The sequence below is a fragment of the Falco biarmicus genome, chromosome 4 (genome assembly GCF_023638135.1).
Source record: "Falco biarmicus isolate bFalBia1 chromosome 4, bFalBia1.pri, whole genome shotgun sequence".
NCBI classification, from domain to species: domain Eukaryota; kingdom Metazoa; phylum Chordata; class Aves; order Falconiformes; family Falconidae; genus Falco; species Falco biarmicus.
Window position 1 is genome coordinate 74,156,697 of NC_079291.1, and position 20,926 is coordinate 74,177,622.

Genomic DNA, 20,926 nt, shown 5'->3' on the forward strand with positions numbered 1-20,926 from the left:
AATCAGAGCCAAGTCCAACAGGGTGGCTGTACCCACTGCTTCTCCCCACCAGCCTCCTCCTCAGCCCCCCCCGCAGACCTACAACTCACGGCACAGTTTGCTCATTCTCCCAGTGATGCGCTTGCAGCTTTCCCCAGCTACAGCATTGCAGCTTTTTATTCCAGTCAAGGCTTCAGAAAAAAAAACAAAACCCAGCGCACAACTCTGATGTACACACCTCTCACCTTCATACCCCCACCCACGTGGTCCTGTCCACACCCCGGCGAGCTTCCTCCACTTTGAGTCGCTTGGCCTAGACAAAGCCCCAAACAGGACGCACCTTTGAGCTGGTGGCCCCATGGCACAGCCACTGCGGCACAGCTGAAAGTTTCTCCCGATAGGAAATGCAGCGCTCTGCACTGGAAAGGCTGATGACACATTCTTGGGTTGCAGCCCAGGGCAGGAAACTCCCTCCAGTGACTGCTCCCAGGAAGGAGATGAAAAGCCAAGCACGTGAAGCCCCTGCCAGTACAGGATGAGACATTTCTAGCCTTAAAAGCTGCCCCAGCCTGGGTAGGGCAGTGCTGAAGTGGAATCCTGACACCCTCGCACCGCAGCGGCCCTGTACATGAGTCAGCTAAAGATGTGATTATATTACAGTGCTTGCATTACTGGTGTGCAAAGTGTCTCTTTGACAGTCCCACAGGATTCCTGTTTATTTTTGTACTTCCACCCTGCAGTCAACTCACCACCAACAGCAAGGGAACGGTATGAAGAAGGACAGGGCGCACCTCTCCCCTTGCCACCATTTAGTGCCACGCACCGCTCTTCCCGTCACATGATGTACCACGCCACAGCTCCTGCCGCCACAGCCACGCAGGCCGCCAGGATCAGCTGCACTAGGGGCTGCTTTGCCAGGGCTGCAGCGGTGTGATAGGGGCAGCCAGCTCCTGCCTTGCCTGCCAGAACACAGAAAGCACCGTTAGCGCTGCGAGTCTTGGGCCCTGCACGTGGCAGCTCTGTTGTTGCCCACAACCTACCTAGTTTGTCTGCATAGTAAGGGCATTTGCGCAGGTCTCCTTTTGCATCGTGGCCTGGAAAGCCTCCGTCTTGGGCCGCTTCTGTCAGTGACCTGCCGATCTTGTCCAGTTCCTCAAATACCTGCAAGTGGTCACAGCCAGTGCATGAAACGGGCAGAGCCAGGCAGCTTCCATCCAGGCTCCTGGAACAATCTGGGTAACAGGTAAGAGCTGCTCCCGCCTCCCTCCCCGCAAAAACAGCACGTGCTACTCCTCTCGGAGCGCCTCGCCAGGCAGGCCTGTGGTGACAGCTGCCACGTGCTGTGGCTCTGAGAGGGCACAGCCTGTTCCAAGAGCATCAAGTCAGACACAGAAGCAAGACAGCTGCAGCATCGTGTTGCTGCTCACCTCCCAGCCTGCTGCAGGTGGGAGCACGAGGCAACGTGCTCTGCCCTCCCTGCTGCAGCCCCTCTGGGGATTGCTGCCGCTGCTCATGCAGTGGTCAGGCAGCCCCTCCAGCTCTGCTGCCAGGGGTTCCTGTAAGGATCCTGACAAAGGAGCCAACCACATCCCACCACCTTTCTGGCCAGCTTAAACAACACCGACCTACTCCAGGCACAGGTTAAAGCTCCCATCCAAGAGCCAAGTTAATCCCCCTGGGGCAAGTGGCAGCCCAGTCCGGTTTTATGAAAGGAACAAGGGGCTACAGACATCTGTGGCCATTAGGCAACAGGTCGGAGGCGAGGCAGGAGATGAATTGTAACCAGTGCAGTGCAACATGCTCAAACTGTTTGAGGCTGTCTCAGAGCGGCAGCTCTGCTTCCCCCAGTGCTTCAAAGCCACACAGCCCACAGGAATCTTGTAGTGCAGTCATCATGATTGTGTCCTAATCAAAAGCTCGGCTGTGGTGTTGGAGTACGGGAGGAATTCCTGCCCCCCACCAGCCATGTCTCCAGAAGCTAGTGGAAGAGCTATTTAAACTAGAATCCCACCCCCGCAAGAAGGAGGGGCTCTGGTGGTCTCAGACCCAAACCACTGGCGGGATGAGCAGCCTGACTGAATTAACCTGGCCCTCAGAGCCGCTCCAGGCCCAACAGCGGCAGCACCCCCCCCCCCCAGGGGCTCAAGGGGGTTCGTACCTGCATGTTAAAGCGGAAGGCTTGGTTGGCCTCTTCCACAATCCTCTCCTTGGTGTTCTTGTCCAAGTCCAGAGCATTCATCCTTGCTCTGTAGAGCTGCTTGAACTGCTGTGCATTGGAAATGTTGTCAAACACATAGAATTGGATCCCTTCCTCGGTACTGGGCAGCTTCAGGGCCCTCTGGGCTACCTTCTTCAGCACCTGGCCACCTGAGAGGTCACCCATGTAGCGTGTGTAAGCGTGAGCCACTAGCAGCTCTGGCTCGTGTTGTCCCACATGATGGATTCTGTCCACATAATGCTGAGTTGCCTCAGAACACTGGATCTTCTCTTTCCAGTCTTCTCCATAGAAATATTTCAGGTCTTTGACCAGCGCTTCTCTCCGGTGAAGCTCTAGAGGAAAATACAGAGGAGCAAAGACTGGGTTGTCCTTGTTGCAATCCATCTCCTCTTCTAGAGCAGAGTAGGTGAAGTACAGTGCCACAGTGGCCAGCTACAGACAAAGCATAGCAAACGTGAGAAGCCATTCACTAGATCAGCACATCTCAACTTGTGGCTACTCCCCCCTGCCTGGAGTTGGGGTAAACAAGGAGGAAACCCCCAGGCTTGACACAAAACCAGCCTGGACAGCCCGTACCAGGCAGGTATCAGTTGAAGGGTCGGAGGTTCTTCTCTGTCTACGTTCGTAACAATAATGCCTACGGAGCACGAGCTAAGAATTACAGTCTCATGTTGGCAGCTGTGTGCTCTGGGCCTCCTGTCACCTGGAGAGCAAGGGACAGGGACAAACTTCATCCAAAAGGTACAACTAGCCCCAGCAGCCTTGTGCTATAGGAGACTACTGTATACATCAAGACCTTCAAGGATCTGACCGGGCTGATCCACAATACCATCTCTTCTGTACAGAAGAGAAAGCAATCCAACCTGAAGTCTAAGGAACAACAGCCTAGACTTCAGAGGAGGGAGAGAGTGCTGTGATCTCACCAGGATTTCACTCCCAAACAGCTCATGCCACCAGTATCTGTGCTGCAGCCACACCTGCCTTGAGCAGCCAGCAGATGTGAGGCCAGAAGCCCAGCACTCCCACCCAACCAAACCTGTGCGGGGCCAGCAGGGCACACCAGGCAGAAGCCCTGGACAAGGACTCCTGTAGTTTTGACTGTGCCACCTAGAAACTAGATCCCTCCCCATCCCCTACACAGAGCTGTGGGCTCTGCCTCACAGTCTGCATCTGTCACTGGGTGCTTCGAAGAGCTTCTCTGCCACAGAAGCAGAGCAGTGCTTACCTTGAAGAGCTCCTTCTTGATCCGTCCTTTCAGGAAGTCTTTGACAAACTGAGCGTTCTCTGCACGGTCATGGGATTCCTTAGTCCCCTCCTTCAGCAGCTCTGAAAGGTCAGTGGGACTGCAGGCAAACAGGGAGAGCACCTTTCAGCCCTCTTCCACATGCAGTAATGAGTTTGTCCCTGCTGCGTTTGGAGAATCCCCCACTCCCTACCATCTCAGGCCCGGTTTAGAGATGTACAAGGTAGGATCCCTCAGGCCAGCCCCACAGCCTGGCACTGGCACCATGGGGAGGAAGCGGCAGGCTGGCAGCAGCCAGAGGCTCCTTCCACAGATGCGGGCACCCACGTGCCAACCAGACCTGCCGTTCTGGGAGGCCTGCGGCTTAGCAGGGGCTCGGACCCAGGATGCTCAAGCAATTGCCAAGGATCCTCTGATCCCTGCACCATTACTTTTGCTTCTCATCCATGTGAGCCCCAACAATACTACAAAAGGATGCCTGGAGCATACAAAGAGCAACTACTGGGCAGACTAAAGGGCACAAGAGCCCTGGTGTATCCTCCCTGGCCACTGGAGAAGGAGAAATGCGCAGGTAAGAGCAGATGCATACACAGGCAGGACCCTACCTTTTCCACATTGGCTATCAACTGTTGGAGTGGAGATGAGAACTGAATGGCAAATCAGGGCAAGAACACCCTTGAAAACTTTCTTTATCCTGAATTACGCTGGTTTTGCACATTTCCACAAGTTAACTTTCTAAAAAAATATTAAAATCTACTATTTTAGATTATAGCCACTGCATCTGCATGGAGCTTGGTACAGAGTTATCAATACCTACGCTCTCAAAGTTATGCCAAAGTGCACCTTACAGTTTTTAGGAATACTGCAGCCAACAGGCTGGACAGGGCCTGGATGTGCCAGGAGAGCCAGGCAGCATTAACTTCTCATGAAGCTGAGCCTGTCAAGTCAAAGAGAAATCAACCAGCCTATCTAGGTATTCTGGGATGCACCCTATTCACCTTTGCCTGTTTTCCAAGTCTGCAGCCTTAGCTTTTAGAGCACGTATGAATTTTTTTAAAACTAACCTTCAAGGAAATATTCTTGCCTAGAGCAGTGGGTATTCTGCAAAGGCAAGAGAGGCAGCTCACTGGAGCAGAGTTCACCTCTAGAGTCGTCTTTCAAAACAAGAAGCTGCTATCACATGAGACTGTCCAGCAAGCCATGGAAAACTGGCTCACCTTGGCCAGGAAGGCACAAACAACAGCCAGATGGTCAAAGCATTTCTGAAATGCGAGTCCGATAGTAGAGACTTAAAAAAAAATAATTCTAAATATATTGCTGCTTGTTGTCAGCCTTAGCCAGATCACTCCCTTCCACCCCTTTTATCCTTCCAGTATAGTTTTATTAAACAGATTTTACTGCACATATATTGGATTAATCACCTATTGGAGCCCCTCACTCCTTTTTAGATGAAGAGAAAAAAAACCCACTCCTTTACCTGCAAGGTCTCCTGCCTTGCCCAAGACTGTGCCATGTTGTGAGACAGGACTCACCTGACATTGTCATCTTCTGTTTCCTCATAGGGCAAGATTTCCCCTTCTTCTCCCCCCTCGGAGCCCTCCATAGCTGATGGCATTGCTGGTGAGTCCTGGAGATCAGACAATCTGAAAGGCAGAATTAGAGAGGGGTTTCAGAGGGAAGCTGCTTGCGCAAAGGGATGGGTACCAAATGCTGAGCAGCCTAGCAAGGAGCCTCTGAGCTGCTCCCCCCGGGCAGGGCAGCGAGAAGCAGCCACTGGCCATTTCCACTGCACACCAGGCACTTCCAAGGAAGCAGTCTTGCTAGTTCGGTTCAGCTACCTCAGGTGTACCTCAACACAAACACCTAGTTCACAAAATACTAACCTCAGAGGAGACCTACAGCAAAGCAGCAGCCTGCATTAGGTTTCCCATGTCAGGATGGTTCCTGGCTTAAAATGATCAGAGACCTCCACATTAGTCATCTGCACTGGTCATCTGCTACTTTCCACTGGTGCTACCAAGTATTTCATCGCGTGCTAGCCTCTGAGCCGAGTAACTGACAGGGAAGCACCTCTCCTCCAGCCAGGAGGAAGAACAAGCTACCTTGTTTCCACAGCAGTACCAGCCTCCCCTGGAGGAAAGCAGTGGTGACCTAGGCTAGCCAAGCTGTGAAGTCAAGCAGCTCCCAACGAAACAAAAGCCTTCTCTGCAACCGGGTACGTGAACTTTCAAAACAGGGGCAGATTTCACCGCTCTGCCTTTCCTGGGCTGCCCTCCACCAAGAGTCAAAGTAGGCTGCTCCTGCTACCACTCATACACTCCTCTCCTGCTTAGCAGGGTTTCCTTCAAACCCCAGAAGTAACTGGGCTCTCCCTCCTTGTTTTGAAAAAGGAAAAATAATAATAATAATAAAATCTCCTCAGATGTAGCAGGATGCACAAGACGGAAGCAGGAGCAAAAAACCTGGCTTCCATTAGTTGAGCATCCCTATTAAGCCAGAAATCCAGCCACCTCATTTATAAATTTGATCTGTAATCAGCTTTGTGTGGAGCAGCCCCACCATCTCACAGGCAGCCTTGCCAGATGAGGAAGGAACTAAGCTGCTCGCTGCTCTTTGGAAAGCACTTTCCGTACCAGAGCCATCCCTCGTGCTCTCCCACTTCAGTTCAGCCCCCCTCGGTGGGCTGCACCCTCAGGCTTGCTGCTCAGCCCTGGGAGAACAGACCAGCAGACGCGAACTCACCCAGCTCATTAGCACAGGGGCACATCAGCTGCTGGCTCCCAGCTCACACCAGTTACACATTAACTGCCCTCTGGTTCCTCACCAGCAAGTTTCCAAGTCCTGTTTTACATCCACTCTTGCTGCCCTCCACACTCCAGCACAGGACTGGGCCAGGGATACTGGGAGCTGGGTCTGAGCACCCACCCCTGGGTGCAGCACAGCGAGGCCCCAGCTTGGGCACAGTGCTCCTTTGGGAGGACACATCACTGGGGTGAAGGTTTCCCCTGCGATCACAGCCTTTGGGCTCACCCTGACAGAACCTTCCCAAGGGGAGGGCTGACCAGAATGCATTACTTTGCGATGCAGCCACAGAAATCACTAGGGGTTGCAGCCCTGCATCCCCACTGCCCTGCCCACCCAACAGGGCTCGGCACAGCCCCCCCCGGGATAAGTTTAGGGCAGGATGATGCAGCCGTGGCAGAAAGGCACACCTGCACAAGGGCTCAGAGATATTTGAGGAAACCAGGTTCGGGTGCTCTACAGTTTGTTTGATCACATGCTAGACAGCAAGCATGTTCACACTGGGTCAGTGAGCAGGACCTACCTTCACTCATCACACAGCGGGAAATGCACATAACCTGCCTGGGCTCTGCCAAGAGGCTGTCATGGGCACAGTGGGGAGCAGCCTGCCTGCCTCGCAACGCAGCCAGCTAGCCTCCTGCCAATAGAGACACACGAGTTCTGATGACACCCTGGTTTCCTGCTCGGCTTACTTCAGGCCAGATACTTCTTAAGAAATGGAGATACCAAAAATTAAACTAGACAAACTGGTTCCAATTTATCTTCTACTTCCAGAAAGCCAGAGTCCCGGAGGTAGTGTGTGCTGCCCCTGTACGCTGCCAGGCCTGCAACAGCCACCAGTACAAAACAGCAGGGGAGAGCAGAGCTACAAAGAGTATTTCAGCACTGCTCATCCCTTGGAAGAAGCCAGAAGGTTGACGTTAAATCCAACCCAAAGGAAAACACCAGCTCAAGTCTCAGCAACTAGGAGTTGGCAGCAATGGTTCAAGGCTCCCAATGGCCAGACACACACAGCATGGCTCCCAAAATCATCATTGTGCGAGACATGTCTAACTTACTTGTTAGAGCCTCCATACACACACTTTGCAGCACACTAACACTGGAACTTTGCTCTCCACGCCACACAATGGCTATCTGATGGGGTCTCAGAAGCCTTTACCCAAGCCTGTTACTGGTGGTGTAGAAGCACGACTGATTAGAACAGCAAATGACTGTTCCAGTAGCTGTTGGAAGAAGCAGTTAGCACACAAAGAGTAATTTACAGACTTCGGTGCACCTTCAGACTTGTACCTCCCACGGCTTTTTTTTTTTAGAGGCCGTCTGACATGCTCATCTCTATAGCAATACGCAGGGTGGTGATGGCACCAGTCCCCTTAGCCCGAGGTGAGGACAGCACTTGTATGGGAAAATACGGAAGCTTAGATTTTTCCCTGATACAGTCTCTAGTACAGACTCCTCCCTGAGGAGCCATGAATTCAAGAGACAAGCCAGCATAAATCAAACACCCTAGTACTGAAAAGGACAGGGATTGTATGAGAACTGGGAGGAAGGGAAGTCAAAATCGTTACACCTCTCTTGCCACCACACATCTTTGCTTTTATTCAAACACTGGCAACTGAAAGCCCACAGCCTGGTCAATGGTCAAAGCCCTGGTTTCTCGGGGCATTCTGCTCCTCTGAAAGAGGCAGTGTCCTACACACCGAGAAGGAGGTTTGAGCAGCTGCCTGCCTCCGCTGCAGAGGCTGGAATGTCATTTCAGTTGCTACGAGGAGCTCTGCTCATCACAAGCCCGGCTGATGTTCAGCATAAACACATACCTTCCCAGTGACCTGACAGCAGCCTGCTTGGGAGAAAGCCAACAGTGAGAAGTGTCAGGACTGCAGGACTGGAGAGAATGTTTGATACAGAACATCTCAGCACTCCCCATGTTTCTCACCCATGGGTGCTCAAACCCTCAGAGAAAACACCCCCATTTCATCTACCCAGCAATTAGTTTGCCCCTACACCCATTTCCACAGCAAGCTTCACACTCAAGATGCACAACCATTCTTCCTGGGATGGCAAGACAATTCCAATAATCCTATGCCTCCTGAAGGAAGTAGACACTGCTGCTGCTGCAGGGATGCAGGACTGGAAGTCCTGGCTCTGCTTGGGCACCCTCAGGAGAGGTTCAATAATTCACAACACCCAGGCAGTACAGAGTCCATGTTTGCTGTTCACCTAGCATGCAACTTCAAGGTATCTGCCCACATGCAGAGCTTGCATCCTGGCTTTAACAAGAAGCAGAGTGTGGCTGCAGCTACCCGAGCATCGCTGCAGCAGAGGCAAACCCCAGAAGCCCAGGTACAGCAGTGCAAGGAATCATGACAGGGGTAACCTGGCAATCACATCAGGAGAGCTTCATGTCTGCTCCTCCGCCGGGGAAGGCATTTGGCACTGGCTGCTGCTGGAAACGGAGCCTCACAGAATAAATCTCTACATTACCTGTTCCCACCCGGTACGTTTAAGGCTTCACCTGGACACAGCCTAAATTTAGGCAGTAATTCAAGTCCAAGACACTTCTAGCAGTGCCCATGCAAACACTACTTCTGTCCCCGCCGAGCCACAGTCCAGTACCTCAACAAACTGACAGAGGAGGGAAACTCCCGGTGCGCTCACAGACCTTGTCCGGTTCCGCACCATGGCAAGGGGCCCTTGTGCCAGGCAGCACACCAGGAATGGATTTGCCTCGCATGGGCTAGGAGAACAGCGCAAGGGGCAAGTCAGTCAGTCGTGGTAGATTTGGGGGGAAAGAAGAAGGCAGTGGACAGACACACGTGAACCTATCGAACAGCCTTTGCTGCGGGGAGAGGCAGCACCTGCCCTGCCTGCCCAGCCGTGCCGGGGTCACCCCGAGCAGCGCCAGGGACAGGCACTGCCAGCCGCCGCGGGCAAGCGCCAGGCTTGAATCAGCCACTTGTTTCCCTCAACAACAGAAACGTAGGGACAGCAAGAGGCCTTCGCCCTCCAAGCTCTTCCCTGAGCTCAGCTGGGGCAAGGAGAGCCAAGCGCCCCCCAGGCCACCGGGAGAAGCCAGCGCAGGGCTCCTGTCGCGACAGGCTCGGCCACGGCTTCCAGGGATGGGTGCGGAGCCCCTGCAGCGTGGGGCTGCCGCCCGGGCGCATCTCCTCAGCTGCTCGGCGGGGCTCGCCCGGGAGCGGGGGGCTCGGGGGCCCCACAGCCTCCGGAGCTCGGCTGGCCAGGGGCGGGCGGCGGGCGCTGCGGCCCCGGGCAGCACCGGCGGCGCCCAGCACCGACCGGCCGCGGCCTGTGGTCACCGCGCCTGCGCCCGCCGGCGGCCCGGGGCAAGGGTAAGGCGGCCCAGCCGGTCGCGACAGCCCCCGCCGCGGCTGCGGGACAGAGCCGGGCCCGGGCCCTCCCGCACCGGCGGGGCTGAGGCGCACGGGCACGGCCAGGCCAGCTGTCCCGGCCCAGCGCCTCCCCGAGGGACGGCACCGGGCCCACCCCGCTGCCTCCCACGGCAGCCGGGCCTCCGGGAAGCGGCGGGGCAGAGCCCCGCAGGCCCCGGCCCGGCCCCTCACCGCCACCGCCGCCCCCAGCCCGGCCGCGTTGCCATGGAGACGCGCCGCGCACACTCACCCACCGCCGCCGCGCGCCCTCTGCCCCGCGGCGCGAGACAAAGGCCCGGCGCGGCCGTCCTGCCCTATTCACGGGACGGGGAGCGGTGACGTCGCGGCCAATCAGGAGCCACGGACGGCATGCGCCGGCGCCACCGATTGGTGAAAGCCGTAGGGTCGGCCCCTCCCCACCTCGCCTCCCCGTCAGCCAATCGCGACCTCCAGCGCAGCGCCAGGTCCCGCCCCCGGTGGGCGGGCAGCGCGTGGGGCCCCGCAGGCGCCAGCGGCGAGGGGAAAATGGCGGCGAGGCGGGCGGTTAAGGGTGTTTTTTATTTGGCGGTTTTAGACATAATTGAGCATCATTAACAGGCAGCGCGGGGGCGCGGGCCCTCGCCTGGGTGGACGCCAAGTACCACAGGCTCAGACACGGCCGGGGCGGACACCCCGTGGGGCCTTCGGCCTGCGGAGGGGCAGGCCCGGGGCACGGCGGCCAGGCCAGGCCCGGGGCACAGCACGGACAAGTGAAGCACACCCGGCTGTTGGCTCCTCTGTGCTACAGGCCCAGCCCAGGGGCTGCAGAAGGTAACTGTGAAACTCCAAACCAAGCAGTGGCACGGAGGGAACACACGAGCTTTTCTTCATCGAGGCAGAGCGCTGCAGGCTTCAGAATGGTCCGTTTGGGTCACTGTATAAGTTCTCCAAAACGTGTGTGCACAGAAAAAAAAAGAAAGGTATTTACCTTCCTGTAAAATGCACTACCAAGTACATGCCAGCCTCCTCACACTACTTGCTTTCTGTCCCTCTCCCAAGAACTATGGAACACCACCTCCTTCCCGGGCTGTGTCACACGCTCTTCCCCAAACCTCCAACTCAGCTCCTTACACCAACTCTCTCTTCCACAGCTCTCCTTTAGGACTCATTCTCCTAAAAAGAAACTGCTTTCACCCTCCCCAAGCAGGGCGGTTAAAAGAGCAGAGGGAGAGGGACACCGGGCTCTGCTCCCCAGGGATGCTCCCAAGGTATCAGACCTAACTGCTCCCCACACACCCTCCTAAGGCTCCCCACCCCTGTGGATCTGTTGGTGCCGGAGGAGCGCAGAGCTCACAGTGAAGCCCTTCCCGCAGTCAGCACAAGCATAGGGACGCTCCCCTGTGTGGATTCGCCGGTGCTGGATGAGATGGGCACTCTGCCGAAAGCTGTCCCCGCAGTCAGCGCAGGCGTAGGGCCTCTCCCCTGTGTGGACCCGGTGGTGCCGGAGCAGGGCTGATCTCCACAGGAAGCTCTTTCCACACTCCGTGCACTCAAAGGGACGCTCCCCGGTGTGGAAGCGGCGGTGCTGGATGAGGTGGGAGCTCACAGTGAAGCTCTTTCCACACTCGGTGCACCCGTAGGGGCGCTCACCCATGTGGAACCTCCGGTGTTGGATGAGGGCTGAACTCACAGTGAAGCTCTTTCCACACTCAGAGCACTCGTAGGGCTTCTCCCCAGTGTGGACCCGCTGGTGCTTCATCAGCTCGGAGCTCTGGCTGAAGCTCTTCCCACACTCAGCGCACTCGTAGGGTTTCTCCCCAGTGTGGACCCTCTGGTGTCGTGTCAGGGCTGAGCTCACACTGAAGCTCTTCCCACAGTTGCTGCACTCGTAGGGTTTTTCCCCAGTGTGTACTCGCTGGTGCTGGACAAGCTGTGAGTTCCCGGAGAAGCTCTTCCCGCACTCGGCGCACTTGTAGGGCTTCTCCCCAGTGTGGGTTACCTGGTGCCGGATCAGCTTTGAGCTCATGCTGAAGCTCTTTCCGCACTCAGAGCACTCATAGGGCCGCTCCCCTGTGTGGATTCTCTGGTGCTGGATGAGATGCGACCGCTGCCGGAAACTTTCCCCGCACTCGGTGCAGGCAAAGGGTTTCTCGCCGGTGTGGATTCTCCGATGCTGGACAAGGTTGGAGCTCACCCGGAAGCTCTTCCCGCAGTCTCCACATATCATCAGTCTCCCCACAGAAGGATTTCTCTGCTGGATAATGTCTGGCAGCCTCCTGAAACTTCCACGCAGCGTCGCTCGGCTTTGCCTCTTCCCCAGAGGTCTCTGAACCCTTTCTGACCTGCGTGGGAGGACTGGGTCCTGTGCAGGACTCTGGGAACTGTTCTCCTTGGAGAGCCCTGAGGGTAAACCCTCGTGCTCCACTGGCTCAGGGATGCCTTGGTGGGCATCTTCCTCCTTCTTGCTCACAATCCCATCTTCAGCTGCAATAAAATGAGAATCCAGAGAGAATTCACAGGCAGGACAGGAAACCTTGGACAGGGGGAAATCAAAAGGGGCCAAATTATAAACATTCAGCAGATAAACTTTTAAGTATAAAATGTTCTGGTACTTCCCTCCAAACTACACAGTGGATTTTCCAGAGTGTTCACAGGAACAAACCCTGGAATGGGTTTGCCAGAACCTGAATCTACTGAAATTATTGGTACATTAGAAGTAAACATTTAGTGCTCGAATGGGAAAGATAGCTGCTCTTCCAGGATATTGTATCTGAAAAGGTTATTAGAAGCTGCACTGGGAGTCAGAAGAGGGCCACGAAGAACGGCCTTGCTCAGCAGAACATTACTTGGGTTGCAACAGATGGAAGCTCCCTGCTCTTGTGCTGCTAGTATTGCAGAGGGAGAGGAGATGCACAAAGGAGGCACCGGCCCTAAGGCATCAGGCACGGACACCACCTGGGGCCTGGCTTACACCAACCTTGGAGCAAAATAAAGGTAACTTTCTACTTCCATTGGTGCAGAACAGATCTGTTGTGAAAGGTGGTTGGTGAACTGAAGATCCTCCATGGCTGAATCCAGGCTACAGGCTGAGGAAATCCAACAAACGTGGAAGATTACAGTAGTGCAAGCCAGTGGAAGTAACACTGGCTGAAGCGATGAGTGGCTGTTGGGACACAGGCCATGAACAAACCTCTGCCCTCTTATTCCCATAAAGTCCTGCAGAGGCATAACCAGTATCAATCTATGCTGCGCAGCGTCGAGGTCAGCCCAGAGCCTTTCCAAGACAAGGGGCTTGCGTGGATTTCTAGGGTATTTACGCAGAGCAGTGACTCCTTCCAACCCACTGCTCTAATGTGGCTGGATGAGCATCCTAGCAGGGTCAAAACCACGTACGCCCAGCAACGCTGTGGCTTTTGCTGTGAGCAGGGACATGCAGCTCTCTGCAGGCTTACTGAGGGCTTATACGCTAAACTGGCAAGACAGGACCAGTGTGGCATGCGCCCTTCTGCTGTCAGGGAAGGGTAAATGGACGTTACAGGGATGTACATGGGATGTAGAAATAGCAATGTGCATCTCTGAAGAGAAGCATCGCATCCAGCTTTAAGATAGGTCAATCAGGGAAACAGATTTCCAGAGGATCTCTTTATATGGACTTTCAGGGGCGAAAGACGACTTGCTGTTGACTATATGTAGACGCAAAATATGGAACAGGCAGAAGACTAAAGCCACAAACATGCAGGCCTCCAGATCTGTCTACTTAAAGATTCTATGGCTACCTCCTGATTTTCTGAAAACTCTTGTGAAATAAACCGGTAACTTATCAGTCGCATGGGATTGATTACAAACCACAGGCACTTCTGTGGTCTGGCAGAGTTGTGATAAGGATGCACGTACCTCGGAAGAGGAGAGTCACTGCTGAACCACAAGTATGCAATAAAGGAAAAAGAATCTAGAATTTCAACCCAGACTGATATACGTACATATTTAATCTTTCTCCTTCTAGTCAGTATAAGAAAACATCACAGTATGATTTCACAGCAAAAGCCTGAGATACCTTTTGTGGCAGTTTGGTGTGGTAGTGATGGCACTTCTTCCCTGGTATAGCTTTCTTAAAATCATCCCTTGAGAGGAACAGAAACTGGAACCTTGCTATTCACCACGAAGGCATTTCCATTTGCCTGCAGCTACTCCGTCCAGGCCTGGAGGAAAAGAGGAAGGTGATATCCAAAAACAGGATAAGAGGAGGACATTTCTGGCAGACCAGCATGAAGCTCTTGACATGTATGTCAGCTTTACTGAGTAGACAACAAAGTTGATGAAGTTGTTCTGTTGCTGTTGTGCCAGAAGAGATATCCTTCGCCTGCGCTAGCACTGGTACTTGCAAAGCATTTTGGTTCTTTATACAGAACTTGAAAAGGCCTTCAAAGTACATGAGGATCAAGTCTTCTACGGTGTTCTGTGGGTTTTGGGGAAGGTCAGGAGTTTCAAGCTTCTAATTACAATGATTACAGCCACAGCTCCAGCTCTCAACCTCTACAGCTATTTTTATTACTTCTGAGCTACTAGGTATCTTCGCTGGCATCCAGGACAAGTTGTCTGTAAGGGGTTTGATCAAAACCATGTTGACAGGAACTCGCTGGAGGTATTTTAAGTGGAAGGACAGCAAGTTCACAATGCTGAGGAATGAATACTGGAATAGTAAGGCTGAATGGGCAAAAATGAGTAAGCAAAAGAGACAGGGAGAATGTGGTTCTTTCTCAGCCCATGCCGATCTGGATTGATTTTAAGACCTCTGATATACCTAAGATGGGCACTGCTATAGCTACAAGGTAAGCTCTGGGTAAACAGAATAAGCACACATACTGGGAGACAATTTAAGTATCACCTTAAAGGTACCCTTGGATCTCTCCTCAGGAGAAGCCAGCAGTAGAAAGAGTTTTGGCTGATGCTCTGGCCTGTCTCACAGCAGCAGGAGGACACAGCAATGGTCTCGGGCACTGAATTCAAGAGTTCACAGAAGAGAAACCCATGAGAACTATTAAAAATAACATCATGAGTAAGCCTCAGGCTGCTGGGGAGGTGTCACTGTATGCTTATCTTATCCCTTTCCCTGGCATCCACCTCTAGCCAGTCCCCAAATCCCCGAGACAGGGCTTGGAGCTACAGAGACCTTGGGTTTAACCCAGCAGGGCTGTTCACAGGACCCCACAACACTGCTGGACTCCTGACTTTGGTACCTCGCTGTCGGGGCACTGGAAAGTGGCTGATGTGATGCCAGAGAAAGCACTCGAGGGGGGATCCGGGGCCCAACATTCCAAGCAACCAAACAGAAATCGGAGTAAGAGAATTAATGGACAGGTGGCCAAAGGCGGCAGACTGGGGAAGAGCTGATATGGCCTCTGGAAAGAGACGTCTCACTTCACAAACCACTTGGAGTTCTTCAGAGATGTTGCCAATTTTAGCAAAAGGGAGATCTGGAGTCCAAAGGCATTCCCAGAAGACAAGCATCCTTCACCCAAATCAACAAACTAAGCTGCTGTGGGATGGCTGACCCTCACAAGGCAGTAAGGGAGGGACGGGGTGGTGGAAACACCTGCTGGTTATTCTGTGTTACTCAGGGTTAAAGACAAGCTGACTATAAACTGCGGGAGAGCATCACAATACTGACTAACCAGGTGACAGTGGAATGACAGGGGACATTCACTGCAGGTAAACATAAGAAACTAGAGGAGAAGAGCGTCTATCCCTTGCACTATCCCAAGACGGGCCTAGGACGTCCTCGTTACATTTAGGAATAGCACCTTGGAGTTAGAGCAGAGGGAGGAACACTGCAGCTCCCAGGCAGACAAAACCAGCTAGTCAAATGTTGAAGACTGTTGGGGAAAAAAAGAAGAAAAGAGAATGCGACTCTGCCTTGCTGCTCGAACCCCACACCCTGACTGTGCGAGGGGGAGAGCAGGTCCTGCGTTTCAGGGAAGACAGAGGCATGGCACGAATGACCAAAGGCACAGAAGAGCTTCTGTACAGGTGACTCAAGTGCCCGTTCTGCTGGGAAAAGGTACCCCCGACAGGGCATGTGGCAGGGCACTCTGAGACACAAGTGGCCCGTGGGGCGGTGGGTCCCACCCTGCGCTGCCGGCTCCGCGCTGGGAACTGCCGGCGTCAGGTGGCGGCGGCGCACGGAACGGCGGAACAAGCTGCGGAGCTCCCCGGGGCAGGCTGGGCGGGTGCTCAAACACGGGCGGCTTCGGGCGGCTGGGAAACACCGAGGCAGCGGGGCACACAGGGCGGCCGGGGGCGCCCGGGGCCACCCCCAGCCTGCTCCCCCGCGGGCGCCGGGGCGGCGCAGGCCGAGCCGGGAGGCCCCCGGCGCAGCCCGGCCCCGCGGCCCCGGTGGGATGGGGGGCCCTGGGGCAGGTCCCCTCCCCGCGGCTGGCCCGGCCCCTTACCTGCGCAGGTGCCGCGCAGGGCGGCCTGCCCCCGGCGGCGAGGGAGCGGAGTGAACCACGGCTCCGCCTTCCCGTCCGTGTGGGAGATCATCGCTGCGGCGCTCCGGGTGTCCTGTGGGGGGGCGGGACGGGGAGGCTCCGGCGGGCCCAGGGGCTCTCGCACTCGGGGCCTGGCAGCCCGCCGCTGCGCTGGGCTCCCGGCCCACGGCGGGGAACCCCGGCAGCTCCCGCCGCCCCGAGGAGAGGAACCGAGCCGGTGCCGGGGGGGGGGGACGCGCGGCCGCCCTGTGCCCGGGCCAGGGCCCCGAACCCGCGGCCCGGCCCGCCCGGCGGCACGTGACGGCGGCGGCCAATGGCGTGCGGCGCCCGGGCGCGGCGGGCGCGCCAAGATGGCGGCGGCGGGGCCGGCGGGTGGCGCGGGGGCTCGGCCGGTGCCGCGGGGATTAGGCGCCGTCAGGGCTCGCCCCGCGGGCCAGGGGGCTCCGGCAGGGCGCCTGCGGGGGGTCCCCGTCCCCGGGGTCCCGCGGCGGGTGTCCCTCGGCGGCCAGGACAGCCGGCAGCGCTGCCTCGGGGGAAGGGCCCTGGGCAGGGGTCGGTGGGCTCAGGCCCGGCCAGGGGCTGCTGGGGCCTCCGCAGATCCCGCCTGCCGTGCGGGGCAGGGAGCGGTGGGCCGGCGCCCAGGTGGGATCCTCTGGGATCACTTAGATGTTGGGTGGGAACCGTGTACCTCGGCTCGCCAGGCGGCTGCCCGGGTCGGAGGGGCCGGGGACCCGGGCAGCGGTTCCAGAGGAGCCCCGCTCTGCGGGACAGCAGCTGAAGCAGGGACACCTGCCAGGCCCTCGGCTTCACCAAACACGCCTCTGAAAGCAGTTTTATGCTGGAATGTTAGCAATAGCAAACAAACACGTTTAAAATGCGCTTCCAGAATGCTCCAGTCCCCTTTGAAGAACTGCAGGAAGGATTGTTCTTGGATTTATCCCTTCGGTTCCTAAACACTGGCACTGTAAGCCCAACAGCCAGGTGCAGCTGGCCCAGCAGAAGGGGATGGCGGAGCAGCCACCACTCTGCGCTTTGCAGCATTCTCGTATTTTGTAGTTCAGTTGGCCCCTCCGTGGGTCTCGGCCATGGGGATGGATCACACCTGCCCAGGCAATGCCATGAAGACAGGGTGATTTCTGGGGTGCGTATACACACACAACTGTGCCTGCATAAGAAAACAGCTCTGCTCACGTGCAAGATTATTACAGAAACATCTGCAGCACAGCTTTTCAGAATAAACATACTGAGGCTATTTTTTCAGGCAGGAAACGTGACAGTGCACAAACCAACACGGTGGTAGCGGCACAAGAATATCCATAATCCCATGGATTGTTTGATTGTCACAGCAAATTTAGAAGCAGTTATTTCACTCTGAGCTCACATGGTGCATCTCAGTAAGACAGCAGCTTTGTGCAATGACAGCAATACATCTGCTTGTGCAACTTAAAAAACAACTAATACCTTAGTTGAAAAGGTTTGTTGGGTTTTTTTTCTGCAGCCTTGGAAGCATTAAAACAAACAGAAGCATCAAAACATTTTTTATAGCTGTTACTACACAGTTGGAAATAAAAAATAATGACAATGTATTTTCCAAGACAAATGAGACTGCATCAGGAAGGTGAGAAAACACAGAAATATATACAAATCGAACTGTTTGGCAACACATTTATCACTGGCAGATGGCAACACCACTGTTAGCTTGGGGAGGCACGTATGGATTAATGAAGAAGGAGAATGAATAATTGCTTTCAGATAATTTGCAGTGTATGTCAGATATGTCCCTGCGGTCTTGAAGGTTGTGAATGATTCTAAATGCTTTTCTCATTATCTGAGAAAAGTTTTAGAATTACAAGAGACATTTCATTTTGTCACCTTCAGCAACAAGGAAGCATCGAGGCAAGCCTCCGCAGTGTGGTTACCTCCGAACCCTGACAGCACAGATGCAATACTTAAAATCATCTTTCTGCATTAAGATCTTGCCCAGTTGCAAGGTTTAGGGATGACAGACAGGAGGATGGAGACACTTTCAGTGACTAAAATTCAGACTTTTTTTCCTAACATGCTGAACAGTTTATGTCACAATGCTATTTGAACAGTTGTAATTTATATCCACTGAACTGTGACACTGTGTTCACTGAAGGTTAAGATGTAATAAAGAATTGACTGCAAAATCCTGGATTGTAAATACAAGTCTTACCTAAAAACACAGCCAAAAAGCTGGGAAAGGACCTTACTTATTTTCCCAGATTAAGACTGGTAAGTAGGACCGAAGCTTTTTCCATATATGAAGTGTGTACTTGAGAGAAATACACAGTGTGCTGAGGGAAACAGCATTTCTTGGAATGCCACTTAAGGCAAGCCTTGTCCTTTTCATGTCACAAAGTCATCTCCCGGCAGCTCTTGCACAGGAAGGTGGGGGAGGAAAAGTGATGTGACTGCCAGGGAGGAAAACTATCCCAAATTCCTGAAAATTCACTGGATCTGGGGCAGAAGGCTTTGCTAGGAGGTCCCCCCACCATTATACAAGCCACGGACACCTGACGGAGAAGTGGAGGTTGGTAAGTGGTCACCCATCTCCCCTTCCGCAGCAGCTCTCCCCTCCAAGGCCAGAGCAGACCCTTCCCCACAGCCCATCCTCCCAGCAGACCCCACCACCTTCCCACCAGGTCCCCCTTACTTGAAGGCTGCCCAGCCCAGATGAACGGGCAGCTCGTCAACCCACTGCTCATCAGCCGCCGCCGGCTGATCTCCCCTCTCCGCTCCTTCCCGCTGGGAGCAGCATTCCATGCCAACTCATCTTCCTCCGATTCTCTGCTCCGGCTTTCAGCTGGGACGTGTGCAGGCTGCGGACTCTTCTGCTCTCAACTAAACCCAACGCTGCCCCTTAGAAACGCCCCCGCCCCAGGTCTGTCATAGGCCAGTTTATCATTAGTACCTCATAGATTGTTTATTGTATATAATAGAAATCAAATAAACCCGAAGACGTACTGTATCAAAAATAGAAAACATGTTTAGATGTTCTAAATACATAAATATATTTATAAATCCGGCTTCTTTTTTTGAAGCATTGTGTCCATTTTGTTCAGTGAGACTCTTTGCAGACTCAAAACTGCCAGAAGAGACAAGAGTCAGAAAACATTGTGAACGTGAATACATGAAAGATGACAGTTTAGGGTCCAAGACTTGCCCAAGAGTCCCAGACAGTTTACAACCTTAGATCAGTCCAGGCTGGAAATGAGGCTGATCATAGAAGTGGGTTAAACCCACTAAATCTAAGATCAGGTTACAAGAAGTGCTGAAGAGATCCAGTGATCACTATAATATCATCTTAAAAACATCTCCATCAAGGACATACTCAAGCTACACTGACAAGGTAAACTGGTGCTCAGAAAATGGAGCAGAGGGTATCTAACACGGATCCGGCATGCAAACGAACAGAGGGAACCGAATGTTCGAATCTAAAGGGCTTTCAGATGACACCCAGTGTCAGAGGGCACTTTGGGGAGCCCTCACAAAGAGACTAGAAAAACACCTGCGCTGTTTTGCAGCCATTTAAAACCCACAGATTTAGGCATTTCACCAAAGATTGCAAATTGAACCAAGGACAGAAGGCAGATGTCGTATTTCCACAATGCTCCCTGCCTTAACAATCAGCAAGGCAAATTGTGTGCTGACGAAACGAAGACGTTAGTGACTGGGGCCTAAACATCCAGTGCTTTACACAGGGGAAAGGGGACTGGTTTATTGCTGGCAAGTTATCCTGCTGAATACTGGAACCTGAAGGACGAAGCGTTTCAGAGCCCAAGGCCAGGGAAAAGGTCTTGGCAAATGTCACTCGGGGAAGCACCTGTCTAGAAGCATCAACGTGAAGCAAAATTGGGGACTTAAAACCTATCAGAAAAATGGAAAGAAAAGGCTCAGAAAACAAATCGGGGGGGGGGGGGGGGGGGCGGGGCGGGGGGGCGGAAAGAGGCTCTAGATGACCCGTGTGCCGAAGGCAGGACAGCAACTGGAGGAGTTTGTGCAATTCGGAGCAGAGGGCTGGAGCGGGAGCTCGGCGCCTCTCCAGCATGCCATCTGACGGCAGGCCGCGAGGGGGAGCAGCGCACCCGCCCAGCACAGCACCCCTGCGAGCACCAGCCTGGAGCGGCGTTCCCAGCCTATCAGGAAGGCCTCCACGTACAAAATTTTCAGGATGAAGGAGCGAGCTCCACTCAGTATCGTCTCCTCTGCTTTTTTTTTCCTTTTCTCTTTTGTTCCTTCTCTTTTCGGGCTCCAGCTGTGGTAAATGTGATACAGTGAGCATCTAAAAAGTCCAGCAGTTTTGCTTTGGAAATTTTAATGCCGTTCTGTTTCAGCTCTGTGTGCAGCTCAGCCAGTTCAATTGGCTCATAAAAGAGAATCCTGTGGTAAAGGGCTGTGTTTGAACGGATGTAGCACCTTATCGCGTCCAGCTTTTCTTCTTCCCGAGCTGCTGCCTGAGATGCAGGAAGCTCCTCTTCTTCCTCCTCAGATTCAAAAGCGCAAGCTTCAAACCCATTCATGAAAGAACTAAAAGCAAGATCAAGTACACCAGAGGTCAAGGAAAGAACAGGCCATCAAGGACAGGGCCAGAGCTCCCCAAATCCCTGGTGGCCAACCCCTGCGACTACCCTCTAGGATCACAGCCTCTCCAATACCAGCACCCACAAAATGAGTGAAGAACAACATGGCATGTGCTCTGCAAACTTCCCTGTCCCAACCATGGCAGTGCTGGTCCTGCTCACCAGCCCTGGAGCCGTCTGGCATTCCGTGCTCCTGACCCATAGCTGCCATACTGCAGTCACCT

General features: G+C 54.1%; 3 protein-coding genes across 12 annotated transcripts in view; all 3 read right to left on the bottom strand.

Moving 5' to 3' along the window:
- Positions 1-138: 138 nt before the first annotated feature.
- Positions 139-16,190, bottom strand: HMOX2 (heme oxygenase 2). 3 transcript variants are annotated; one of them, XM_056334122.1, is made up of 6 exons: positions 16,060-16,190; positions 4,973-5,083; positions 3,423-3,540; positions 2,138-2,629; positions 1,020-1,140; positions 139-938 (listed from the first exon to the last, which is right to left on the bottom strand). In XM_056334122.1, exons 2-6 carry the CDS (start codon positions 5,053-5,055, stop codon positions 814-816), a joined length of 939 nt encoding a protein of 312 aa, XP_056190097.1. In that variant the 5' UTR covers positions 5,056-5,083; positions 16,060-16,190; the 3' UTR covers positions 139-813. The 3 variants fall into 3 exon arrangements, with proteins under 3 accessions (XP_056190097.1, XP_056190095.1, XP_056190094.1); XM_056334120.1 differs by lacking the exon at positions 16,060-16,190 and adding an exon at positions 9,882-10,026; XM_056334119.1 differs by lacking the exon at positions 16,060-16,190 and adding an exon at positions 8,546-8,568.
- LOC130147250 (zinc finger protein 501-like) lies at positions 10,171-16,186 on the bottom strand. Its single transcript, XM_056334118.1, has 2 exons — positions 16,060-16,186; positions 10,171-12,094 (listed from the first exon to the last, which is right to left on the bottom strand). Exons 1-2 carry the CDS (start codon positions 16,148-16,150, stop codon positions 10,911-10,913), a joined length of 1,275 nt encoding a protein of 424 aa, XP_056190093.1. The 5' UTR covers positions 16,151-16,186; the 3' UTR covers positions 10,171-10,910.
- A 2,840-nt stretch (positions 16,191-19,030) lies between the features above and the next one.
- SLX4 (SLX4 structure-specific endonuclease subunit) overlaps positions 19,031-20,926 on the bottom strand; it is a 32,590-nt gene continuing 30,694 nt past the window's right edge. For all 8 annotated transcript variants that reach the window (XM_056334117.1, XM_056334116.1, XM_056334114.1 and 5 more), the window contains one exon: positions 19,031-20,649. In XM_056334117.1, the coding sequence (XP_056190092.1) occupies positions 20,313-20,649 (337 nt within the window). In that variant the 3' untranslated portion in view covers positions 19,031-20,312. The remainder of the gene's footprint in view (positions 20,650-20,926) is intronic.

Bases quoted from the DNA above. Each gene is read 5' to 3' on its own strand.
- LOC130147250 (XM_056334118.1), bottom strand. From the start codon at position 16,150: ATGATCTCCCACACGGACGGGAAGGCGGAGCCGTGGTTCACTCCGCTC. The intron at 12,095-16,059 runs GTAAGGGGCCGG...ATTTTATTGCAG, and splicing joins CCTGCGCGGCACCTGCGCAG to CTGAAGATGGGATTGTGAGC.
- HMOX2 (XM_056334119.1), bottom strand. The intron at 2,630-3,422 runs GTAAGCACTGCT...CTTTGTCTGTAG, and splicing joins TCAAGAAGGAGCTCTTCAAG to CTGGCCACTGTGGCACTGTA. The intron at 939-1,019 runs GTAGGTTGTGGG...GTGTTCTGGCAG, and splicing joins TTACTATGCAGACAAACTAG to GCAAGGCAGGAGCTGGCTGC.